This window comes from Cricetulus griseus, chromosome 3 (genome assembly GCF_003668045.3).
Source record: "Cricetulus griseus strain 17A/GY chromosome 3, alternate assembly CriGri-PICRH-1.0, whole genome shotgun sequence".
Lineage (NCBI taxonomy): Eukaryota > Metazoa > Chordata > Mammalia > Rodentia > Cricetidae > Cricetulus > Cricetulus griseus.
Genome location: NC_048596.1, coordinates 14078460 through 14090484, shown reverse-complemented (window position 1 = coordinate 14090484; position 12025 = coordinate 14078460). Strand labels below are relative to the sequence as shown.

The window sequence follows — 12025 nt, the reverse complement described above, 5'->3', positions numbered from 1 at the left end:
TCCACCTGCCTCCCTTGGAAACTCCAGCAACTCTGGAACTGAACTAGTTTGTCGGACACTAATCTGGTGCTTCAGATATGCAGGCACTGTTCTAGAGTCTTTGTAAGGACAAACTCAATTAGTTTTCACTGGGACCATGGAACAAGGTCCGGTTCCCCCTACATCTCTTCATTATTTTCAGATGTGGAAACCAAGGCACAGAGACACTTGTAACCTATTCCATATGACGTGGCTGTGAGTGGTGGTGACAGTCCAGGTATCCCGGCACTTGAGTGTCTCTCACCCTAGGGACATTCTGCCTGGATTTGCTTGTCATTTATCCCCTGCCTCAGCTCTGGTGGGGAATCGATTGGCAGCTGACCAACTTGTTAGGGGCCAAGGTGAGAATCAGAGCCCTGTCACTGAATTACTCTGAGTGAGAATCCTAAGAGTATGTAACTTCCATTTCTACAGACACACACACAGACACACAGACACAGACACAGACACAGACACAGACACAGACACACACACACACACACACACACACACACACACACACTGGTGTTGTAAAACCCAAACCAGATGCCCTCAGTTGTTCCAATGCTGCCACGCCTGGCCCTAATGTGTCCTCAGGTCAGCACCTACCCTGCTTGCTGTGCTTTGCAAGGCCCAGGCTGGACTCTGGTCAGCCCTGTGAACACAGCAAGTCTCAGTGTCTGATGCTACTATGGCAACTTGCCTGAGGTTATCTGAGGCCTCTCAGTGTCTGCCCACTAGACCGAGCCCCTGACCCCCTCCATTCACCTGAATGCCTGCAGCTCAGGTCCCTGCAGACAGCAGCAGCCCTACCAGGCAGGAGGCAACTTGCACTCTGGGGAGTCAGTCTGTCCAAACACTGGCCACCCTGTTGGAAGCTTCCATTATTTTTGGCAATTGTCAGGGCGGAGAACATCGCTGGCCCTCACTCAGATTGGACTTCCAAAGCCAGAATCCCCACCTCATTTCCCACACACACCCCTTGTCCTTCCTGTCCCCGAGGTTTCTGCCTCAACCCATTATCCCTTTCCTGGATTCTCAGCACTCTAGATGAGTAAGTGTGACTACCGTATGTATAACTCTGTTATTTGTTTTATTTTCTTTAATTAGGAGGCAAAAGAGAACAGAATTGCCCCTTAGACTTTTCTGGCCAAGAAACTGGTCAGTGACTCAGGCTGAGGAAATTAGAAGGCAGTTTCCAGGGATGGCTATGCAAACCCTAAGTCAGAAGTGCTCCCAGCACTCCGCTAATTCACAGCCCCCACTGCCCATTAACTGAGCTGGCCCCAGAATAGCTCTTTGGAAAAAGCAATAGCTAGTGCTCATATTTCTGAAGCTGGACCCAGTCTCACTTGACATCAAATAGGTTTATTTTTCCCTTCCCTTCCCTTCCCCTCTGCCTGCCACCACACACAGTGACTCTAACCCTGGTCTACCCCCCTCCAAAATCCCTCACACTCAGCTCTGGACAAAGCTGTGAGAAACGGCTGGCTTTGCTCCCTGTCCCAACGGTCTTCAAGGATGTGGTTGGGTGTTTGGTGAACATTGGTTCTGTGAATCACCCCTAGGTCACTTCCCTCTACAGAGAAATGGTTCTCATTCACACGCACGTGTGTGGGGGGGGGGAGCAGAGGGAAAGAGGGAAGGGGGGAGCTGGCAGGCAGTGCTGACCTATATGGAGCTGATCTGGCTGGCGTCCTCCTTGCCCTGTCCTTACCTGGAGCAGCCCCCCTTCTCTCCCAATCCACATTCTTTCTCTCTTCTCCACTTATCAGGAATCTGTCACTAGGCCCCACTGCTCAGCCAGGATCCCCTCCAGGTCTGAACAGCTGTTCCCTGTTTACTGGTATCGTGGCTGCTGGGTGTTTTCCATGGGGCAAGCAGCCCGATGGACTCTGAACAGCTGGGCCTTCCTTTCGGCCTCGTCTTGCCTTTTCTCTCCCATGTGTCCTAGATGTACTTTGGTGCTTTGGTGATGACAAACTTCCTCAAAGTACTGTGAGGTTACCGGTGAGGATACTGAGCCCAGAGTCACTGGCTGGACAGTAAGGAAGTGCCAGAGGCAGTATTCGAACCCCAATCAGCCCAATATCACTTCTTCCATAATTCAAGACCCTAAAAGAGGACTCTTGCACTTCTCATACCTGTGGGGCTGGAGACATGATCTCAGGGTTTGGAGAATAAAAACGAAGAGCAGAGAATGAGTTTGGTGCCAATTCCTAAAACACAACTCTGGGACCAAACCCGAAATCCATGGTGATCTAAATGCAGGAGAATGTATTATTTTCATAGGCCCACCCTTCATTCATCTCATGCTACCCTGTAACCACTCTCTACTGTCTTATAGGCCTGAGCCTGGACTCACTGACAGAACTCTGACTGGGAAGAGCCCGGTTTAGGGCTTCTCCTTGGGAGGTAAACTAACCTGTGTTTACTGATTGAAGCTAAGTGGGAGTTCCAAACAACTAGCTAATTTCACCAAGCTTTGGTCAATTGAACTGAAATAAGGATCAAAGCAACACACATGCTTGAGTACACACACATGCACACAGGAACACACACACATACACACACACACACACACACCACACACGCACGGGCACACGCATGCACTCACGGGCACACACGCACACATGCGCGCACACACACTTGCACACACACTCAGTACAGGAGATGAACCATCAGGCTCCCAAGGGAGCGTGCCCGTTAGTGTCGGGCACCATGGAAGGAGGCTGCTGACACTGGCTGTTATTAGCATTCCCTAGAGTCCTGTGGAGGATCAGAGCATTCACAACTGGTATTTGTCTGAAATAAACACTCAGGAAAGGAAACAACTGTGAAAGCAGGACACCTCCCAAATCTAAACAGACATAATGCCTCCTTTGCTTTGTATAAACAAGCTCCTCTCCACCACCACATGACTCTAAACACACCTGTACACACCTGTGAGTGCAAGGAATTCTGTGTTTCTGAACTCACAGCCCTGTCAGAAGACTGACTCCCCAGGGGAGGTAGCTCTGGCTTGCATCTGACATCTGCAGGGCCATCTTAAAGACAAAGTCTGAGGCCAAAGCCAGTCTCCCTAAGGTCTCCCGAGGAACAGCTCCTGAGCAGGACAGAAGCCCAGCTCCCTGGCAGGGAGGCTGACTTCAGCAGCTGCTGCTCACCCTTCCCAGCCCCACCCCTGCCAGGGGCTGGCAGAGAGGAAGGAAGCCAAGGGCCGGCTGCACCATGCACACGATGGTAGATGGAGGCTACTTGTCTGCCTTTCATAAACAGACCCCAGCACCAGACGCCCCCCCACGTCTGTACTCCCCCTCCTTGTGGGGATGTGCACACCCTCTGCCGGGTGTCCTGAGAGAACCTTTGCATGTGTTCCCAGTGTCCTGGAGCCAGTACTGCTCCTCCTGCATGGGCCCCAAGCCTGCCTCATCATCAAGCTCTGACTAACCAGCACACCCATAAAACCTCTGCTCTGCAAGTCACCAAAGCAGAGGCTCAGAACTCGCCCTCGGTATACAGAGGGTGGAAGGAGACATGCTTCTTCCGCGTAGAATTTACAGGACATATGTGACTGTAGTGCAATTTATCCTGCCAGCTAACCACACCAGAGTAGTCTTATCCAGAACATTTGCCCTTCCAGTGCAGGGTATCTACTACTCAAGGGTCAAAAACGGAAGTGATCACCTCAGAACCCTACTGGACTCCTTCTGTGATTGGGCACCCCGGTGTTACACATTAGTGCCCCCAGATGTGTAGTGATGTGTCTGTCCTCCTTGTCTACCTCAACCAGACCCTGGGTACCTTCAGGAAACAAAGCTCACACCATTGAGGCCAGTTAGCCCCAGTGCTGTGACCGGCTACCCTGTAAGTGAGTCCCTCGTCTGTAAGTAGAGGGCTGCGCCGGATGCCACGACATACAACACACTCCTTTCATTGTTTTCTAGAACTTTGTGTGATCCCATCTGCAGGTGACATCACTCTCTCTGTGCCCCAAGCATCACATCATCCATTCTCACACGGAAGTGGAGATGACCCAGGAAACACTGTGTCTGTAGAAAGGGAGGAAATGATCATTTCAAGGGAAGTAGACAGGACTTCTTTTGTATTTTCCACACAGTACACTTTATTATCAGTCTTTAAGCGCCGAGTCTCCCTTCCTCGGGAAAACCATTAATAGCTATTTTTCAAACTTTCTTAGGCAGACTCTCAGCAACAGTTAGCTAGTATCCGATGAGTGGTTAGTACCCAGAACTGGGCTAAGTACCTCACATGGATGATGTCATTGCATTCTCCTGACAGCCCCATGAAGTAATACTATTATTATCCTCACTTTAAAAGCGAGGAAATTAGGGCTGGAGAGATGGCTCAGCAGTTACAAGCACTGGCAGCTCTTCTAGGAGACCCTGGCTCAATTTCTAGCACCCACATGGCAGCTCACAACTGTCCAAACCCCAGATCCAGGGGATCCTGGCTTTCTGCAGTTACTTCATGCAAGTGGCGCCTAGACATACATGCAAGCAAAACACTCATACCTATAAAATAATTAAAATTTGTTTTTCGCTGGGTGGTGGTGGCGCACACCTTTAATTCCAGCACTCAGGAGGCAGAGGCAGGTGGGTCTCTGTGAGTTCAAGGCCAGCCTGGTCTGCAGAGTGAGTTCCAGGACAGCCAGGACTGTTTCACCGAGAAACTCTATCTCAAAAATAAATAAATAAATAAATAAATAAATAAATAAATAAAATAAATTTTGCTTGCAAAGCAGGGAAACTGAGGTCCATGAAGTTTTAAAGACGTGCAACATTGTGCACAACTTGCTAGCAGGTGGGCCAGCCTTTTAAGGAGAGCGAACAGAAGCCCGCCCTGACTTTCAATACCGCCAATAGCCAGTAGCAGGTCTTGGTCCTGTAGCTGCTAGTTTGTTGTCAGTGTGAGTGCACTGTAATCTCGGGCATAGCTGCATAGCTGATGTTTCGTGTAAAATCCAGAGCTGGAAAAGCACCTGCTGGGGTCTCAGGGCGAAGACTGCAACTGCTGAAAGCAGCGGGGGCCCCAACTGAAGGTGTGTGTGGGGGATCCTTAAAACAGCACACAGTGCCCCCCAAAACGAGGGCAAGCAAGTTGGCATCATTCTTCATCCTGGAGCGGGGTGACCACCTGGTGACCCAAGAAAACCCAAAAAGTTCCCCCCCCCTTTTTTTTATAGGACTGGGGATAGAAGTGCCTCAAACTTGCAGGTCAAAGGCTGTCCCACAAAGCCACCTCCTCAGCCTCTAAAGCAGTCTTTGGTTTGGTTTGCTTTTTGTAATGGCAGGAGAAGCTTTCAACAGCAGATGACATGACTGGAGAGGATCCCTGACCGTGTGTCAGGAAATGCCCCCCACAGGTCCACCTCCCTGTCTGTCACTCTACTTCTTCCCAACCTGAGTCCAGCCCCACCAGTCAATTGTAGAGAACGCTGTCTTTTCAGACTGCTGTGATCCAGGCAGAAAGAGTCGCCCCGGGCTGGTATTACACCGCAAACCCAGCCAGCCTCCTTCCAATAGGGAAATAAAAGGCACTTCAGAGACCAACGTGCAATCTAGGGCAGCAACCAACAGCCTGTTTTAATTGTTAAAATGAACGCTTTGAGCATTCGAAATGCTCCTTTAAATGCCTAATTTGCAACTAGGAGGCTGCCCTACTGTCCCCATGTCTTCTGTGCCTTGGGTGCTGTACTGTGAGTCTCCTATCTCAAGTGCAGGAGCAGAGCTCATCAAGCCATCCTCAGGCAGCAAGGACACGGTGTTTACTTCCAAAGGTGTGAAGGATTGGAAGACAGGGCCGGCTGAGATGAAAGGGGGACTGTCACACACCCTGAAACCCCGCCGGTCAACCGTAGCCTCTTCTCATTAAGTTTGGGTAAGGAAGGGGGAGGGGCGGCGGGGCAGTCAACCGTGCCTCGGAGACCACAGACCACATTTGCCTACTCGTGTCTGGAGACAGAGCATCACTTACGAGGAAATGACCCCGGCGAAGGGTCACGTCCAGAGGAGGGATAAAAGGAAACGCCACAGTTCTCCTCACACCGCGGGATACAATGGTTTTAAGGAGGAAATCAAAGCTCGAAGCGAAGAGTGGAGGGGGCAGGGGGCAAAGCGCTTCCTCTGTCCCCAGACCCCAGCCGATGCTGGCGGAGCAGCAAACGTGGAAGGCAGAAAGCGAAGCGTGGATCTCAAAGCAACTAAAAGCATCCCGGGCAGAGCGAGCGTGAGCGCCCCGCGCCCCTAGGGAGCGCGGCGAAAATGCTCTTTCCCAAAGGAACTGCTCCGCAAGAGGCTGACGAAAGCGTCCCCCACCATCCATCCAAGCGGCGGGCGGACACATGACTTCACCGTTGAAACAGACAAGGGCAGCCACTTGCCAATTGCAATGCCAAAAAAAGAAAGCCGGGACACGGGAGTGGAAGAAGGACAGAAAAGGTTTCCCTAGAGATCGCAGCCCTGCGAACAGAGTCTGGATCCAAGGGCGGCCTCTGGAGTCACGAATCTCTGGGACTTAATAGTAACAAAAGTCGAGGAGCCACCCCCGGCCCTGGCCAGCCCCCAGCCGGGGTTAGGGGGAGCAGTACTCACATAGTGCTTAGAGGGGCTCCTCCGCTTCTCCACGTCCACCACGGTGGCATCTTGCACGCAGTAGGCGAGCATCTTCCCCACAAAGCGAGTGGCGCCCCCCGGCGGCGTCACCTTCTCATCCCGGCCGGGTTCCAGCTCCTTCTCCGGTTGCCCGGGTCCCCGCGGCTCCACGCCACTCCTGCCCCACGCGCAGTTCGCCGCCCGGGCTCCCCGCGCCCACAGCCGCGGCTCCCGGGCATGCGACTGTTCTGGAAGGCACGGGGGCTCGGTGCGCCCCAGGCGGCTCCCGTGGGCCTGCCGCGCGCCCCTTCCCTCCCGCGCCGCCGCGCTCGCTGCTCCGATCGCCGGCCCGCTCGCTCTGCCGCCCGGTGGGCCGGCGGGAACTGGCGGCGCAGGGGAGGCTGGGGGTGTGTCCCACGGCGAGGGCACGGGGCGGGGGCCGGGCCTGCTGTCAGCGCGCCGGGGAGGGGCCGGCGGCGCCCCTGGGCCGCGATCGGGCTCCTGGGGGCTCGGCGCTGGCGGACGCTGTGGGCGCAGGAGGCGGAGGCCGGGCGGGCAGGGAAGGGGAGGGAGGGGAAGGGAGGGGAGAGGAGCGCGGCAAGGGGAAGCGCGGGGAGGGGCTCCGGGCCGGGGGAGGGGCTCGGGCGGACGGCGAGGGGCTGCAGCCCTGCGAGGCCTGGAAGGGCTACTCTGTTCAGCACCCAAACTCAAGCTAGCTTTGGAGGGAGGAGGCTCAGGGCGAGTGAGCCCAGTGCGCCCCCATCCTGGCTTTCCGTCTCCCAGAGGATCTGTGGTCACCTTTCTGTCCCTTGTACCACGGCCATCTCCCCAGATCTGTTTAAGGAAAAGTAGTTTATTACCGGCCTGTTACTGTCTGCAGCTCCAAATGGAGACCGGGAGGGAGGAGAGACCAGCATTAAATCTTTCAAGCCAGCCTTCTTCTGATGAACCACCTGCCCCCCTGCAGGTCACCACGGGTGAATTCTCCCCGGAAATGGGATCTATTGATCTGCTGCTGCTGCCCTGATCGATGGTCAGGGCCTGTGTAACTAACCTGCGACATCGTTTACCAATGACAAAGTTTCAAACACCACTTTAGCCTTAAGTCCGGGCTCCCCTGGGACTCTCCCAGGGCTGGCAACCGGGAAGGGAGCACACAATGGTGGGAAAAATACACTGTGTTGGGGGCCAGATCTCCATTAGCTCCAGACTCTAGTTTCCTCACTATCCGTCTGGTCCAGGAAACCCGCTTTTCAAGTCGCTTGCCCATCTGTGGTCTTTGAGTACTTTTACTTAATCCAACATATCCCCCCCCCCCCCGGTTTCATCATTTTTTTTTCCATTCTACTTTCAAATACTTAAAGGAGTAGGTGTTTTCATAACGAATCCAATTGTTTCACAATACAGTAATGTTTTGTGCCTGGGGACCAATGGGAAGCATCCGAAATGAGGGCAAAGGATTTTGTGCTTTTCTAAAAAAAATTGCCTTGTCAGAAACTCGGGCGGTTCTGAGACTTTGTTGTGCATTTGCTTAGCACAAAGTACCCAGCATAATTCAGCTTGAGGAGGGACATAAAGAGAGTGAACCATTGCACATCAAAGACCCGAAGACAGATTCAGGATGGAGCCAGGAAGGTGATTCACTGGGTGAGAGCGCTTGCTGCATTTATGGAGGACCCGGGTTCCATTCCCAGCATCCGCTACCATCTATAACTCCAGTTCCAGGGGATCAGACGCCCTCTTCTGACCTCCTCCCGTAGGTGCATGCAGGCAAAACACAAAACTTTAAAAATCTTTGTGGAGCTGTGGTGGCACACGCCTTTAATTCTAGCACTCAGGAGGCAGAGGCAGATGGATCTCTGTGAGTTCCAGGCCAGCCTGGTCTACAGAGTGAGTGCCAGGTCAGGCTCCAAAACAATACAGAGAAACCTGTCTCAAAAAAAAAAAAAAAAAAAAAAAGCCCAGTACTAAGGTAAAGGCCAGGTGTGGACATGAGCCTGTGACCCTAGCATTATGTGGGACAGAGACGGGATTCCAGGGGCTTGTTGGCCAGCCAGCCTAGCCACAGAAACAGTAAGTTCCTGATTCAGTGAGAGATCCTGTCTCCAGGGAATAAGGTGGAGAGTGGATATCAGCCATCTTCCTCTGGCCTATGAGTGTGTGTGCACACAGCACATACATGCAAGTGTACATAGACACTTACACATAGGTATACTCACAAAACAGATGGGTGCAAGAGTCTTGACGTCAGGGACAGACTTCTCTATCTTGGAGATGGTGCTGGGAAATCCTTGTTGGTGCTGGTAGAAGGCTAGAAGGCGCTCCCTCATAGAGCTGGGTCTGTCTTCTTGAACAAGGATGGTTCTCCAAAGCTTTACCCAGAAGCTAAGCTCAGCCCTGAGCCATGGCAGGCAGGAGGGTGCCAGCCCCGCCTCAAGTCCTCTTTGATACTGTGTCAAGGCAGCCGAGCTGCAGGATAGCTGCTCCACAGTAGCACTCATCACTCCTCCTCTGTGGCTGGCCCAGCTTCCAGACATGCTAATTCATCCTGATAAGCTCCTGGTGAGCGAAGGTGCTTGGCTTTGGCAGGGAAAATGAAGGAGCAGGCTCAGTTTGTGGTGGACCCCCCTTGAAATCAGAGCAGTTAGTTCAGCCAAAACAGCACCAGCCTGTTCCCACCTAGACTGCTGCTCCTGGGCCCCCTAACTGCATTGAACAGAACACCAACCACAAGAAGTCTTGGGAGAGGTGATTCAACGCTGCCTCTGACCAGGCAACTTGGGGTTACCTGCCCACCAACAGCCTTTGCCTGCCTAAGAAACTCCAGACCACCTGACATCTCTCAAATTGGGGTCTTTAAGTACAACTTAGACATGCATTTGGTTCTTCCCTATGTTTCTGAATTATCTCAATTAGAAGAAAAAAAAACTGAACATCACCTCTCCTCTCCAACACAAAGATGTCAAGATGGACAGAGGCTATTCACACCTGCAGGAGAAAAGATCTTTAAGTGTGAAGTGGGGCAGGCTGCACTTCCTTCTTTCCACCAGTGTTCCCAGAATTCCTTTCTGCTTACCTCAGGTTTACCGAGGGCCTCCTGTATAACTGACACTCCCTCTAAACTATCAGACTTCAGCAGAAATGCAGTGTCTGGTGCTGCAGTAGGTAACAGGGTGGCCTGTGTTGGGAATGTCAGCTCAAAGGCAGAGATGGAGGTGAGACAATCCCCAGTTTTGTTGCCTTCACCTACAAACTGGTAGGTGTGAGTCCAACCCAAGAATACTGTGTGAGCTCAAATGAGAAACTGTGGGTGTAAAAATGAAAAAGGAAAAAGTTGAGGATAAATAATGGGAAGATTGGCTGAAATAAAGATGCAGACTTGTAGCTCAAAATCTGATTTTTCAAAGACAGAGAACTGTATGCGCAGAATCAAAGAATTTTCTAGCTGGAAGGGATTATTCATCTAATTTTAGAGAGGCAAACTGAGGCCAAGTGAAACGAAGTGAGTCCCTGATACTAAGATCTAGTTAATCCTAGACCAACTCTCTCCCATCCCCTGGTGCCTATTCACAGCACAGTGAGTTCATTTGCACTCATCCACACAGCACACTGGGCACATGTCCTAACACCTAGAGAATCCTTACTTCCAATTCTCCACTTATACAAGCACCAGAAATTGCCTGGACTCCAGCGAAGACTGGATAGTGACGGGGACTGTATGTGCTGCATGGTCCTCCATGCAAGGCTCATCCCATCTCCTCCCCCTGGGAGGCTCTTCAGGCTGAAAAAAAAAAAAAAAAAAAAAAAAAAACCCATACAGGAAAGTGTAGAAAACTATTAAGCCCTAAGTAAAGGCACAGTATCATTCCTTCTTCCAACTTAGGAGTGTAATGGTAGTTCCTAATCATTCTTGGTTTCTATCTTAGGGTTTCTATTGCTGTGAAGAGACACCATGACCATGGCAACTCTTACAAGTGAAATCATTTAATTGGGGTGGCTTGCTTTACAGTTTCACAGGTTTAGTCCATTATCACCATGGTCAGGGTGCACAGCAGATATAGTGCTAAAGTAGTAGCTGAGAGTCCTATATTGTGCAGGCAACAGGAAGTTGACTGAGACATTGGGCAAAATCCTGAGCATAGGAAACCTCAAAGCCCGCCCCTACAGTGATACACACTTCCTCCAACAAGGCCATACCCACTCCAACAAAGCCACACCCCCTAACAGTGCCATTCCCTGTGAGGTTAGAGGCGCTAGTTATACTCAAACTACCAGTCTCTAACCATGCATTGTCTCCTGCTTACTTAGCCTTTACTATACTAAACCTCATTTACATCCTATTCTGTTATTTAGCTTTCCTGTGCTTAGGCTGGACCTTTTAATCTGATAAGAAGCCCACAAAGCCCTTAAAAACAAACCAACTAGTCCGGCAGTGGTGGTGGACACTTTTAATCCCAGCACTCAGAAGGCAGAAGCAGGCAGATCTCCAGGTTCCAGGCCAGCCTGGTCTCCAGAGCAAGTTCTGGGACAGCCAGGGCTACACAGAGAAATCCCAACAAACATGGACTTTGATCCCACCCATTCCCTCCCTACTGAAGCATTTGTGCCAACTGCCACCTGCCCTGCCCTCCACCCAGAGCAGGGCTGTGTGTGTGCCAGGCACCCTGCCAACTGCTAAATGGTTGAGATCCCAGTAGCCAGTTGTAGACGTGGCTGCTGCTAATGGCTATAGAGAAGAGTTGGAGAATGGTGTGCAGGCAGGCCTTACCCAGCGAAGCTCCCATCCCACCCTCACCACAAGCCAGCCTTGTGTCCTTCCAGCACTCTGGAGGGTCTTTCCTGTCAGTTCTCTTCTGGACACACTTGATTGTGGTGGACAGCTATTCTGTAGAAAGAGGTCTCACTAGACCTCACCTGGAGATGTGAAAATTCGAGTGAAATTTGGGGTCCCTCTTGGCAAAAGTGATATCGAGTCTGTTAACTCCAGCAGCTGGCCAGGACAATGTCTGCCTTTCAAATCCTGGCTGACCCCTGGCAGGGACATGCAAGGCCTGGCATGAAAAAGGAACCAGGTTCATACTTCTTGCTCAGTCTTTTCTCCTCCTCTTACAGGCTCTTTCTAGGACTGGCCCTAACTATTAACTTGTGTTTAGGGGCACATACAGAGGATGACCCCAACCCTGCTCCCCAGATTTGGAGTAGAAAGTGAGGTCAACTTCCCAGGAAATTCATTTGTCAGCTTTCAATTTTTTTCTTTTATTTTTTTAAAGACAAGGTCTCACTGTGCAGTCCTGGCTGTCTTAGAACTCACCCTGTACACTAGACTACCAGTGTCAGCCTCCCCAGTGAAGGAATTAAAGGTGTGCACCACCATACCTGGCTAGTGTAATCGT

At 51.6% G+C, this 12025-nt stretch overlaps 1 protein-coding gene and 1 long non-coding RNA gene across 7 annotated transcripts in view; both read right to left on the bottom strand.

Annotated features, from left to right (window-relative positions):
* Sh3pxd2a (SH3 and PX domains 2A) overlaps nucleotides 1–7161 on the bottom strand; it is a 205923-nt gene extending 198762 nt beyond the window's left edge. For 2 of the 6 annotated variants that reach the window (XM_027407072.2, XM_027407073.2), the window contains exon 1: nucleotides 6633–7159. In XM_027407072.2, the coding sequence (XP_027262873.1) occupies nucleotides 6633–6704 (72 nt within the window). In that variant the 5' untranslated portion in view covers nucleotides 6705–7159. Of the gene's footprint in view, nucleotides 1–786; nucleotides 950–6632 lie in introns of those variants that run through there. The other 4 variants (XM_027407080.2, XM_027407079.2, XM_027407071.2 and 1 more) reach the window with 4 other exon arrangements.
* A 188-nt stretch (nucleotides 7162–7349) lies between these two features.
* Nucleotides 7350–10377, bottom strand: LOC118238522. Its single transcript, XR_004768965.1, has 3 exons — nucleotides 9709–10377; nucleotides 8836–9620; nucleotides 7350–7466 (listed from the first exon to the last, which is right to left on the bottom strand). It is a non-coding gene; the product is annotated as an uncharacterized LOC118238522 (long non-coding RNA).
* Between the last annotated feature and the right edge of the window lie 1648 nt (nucleotides 10378–12025).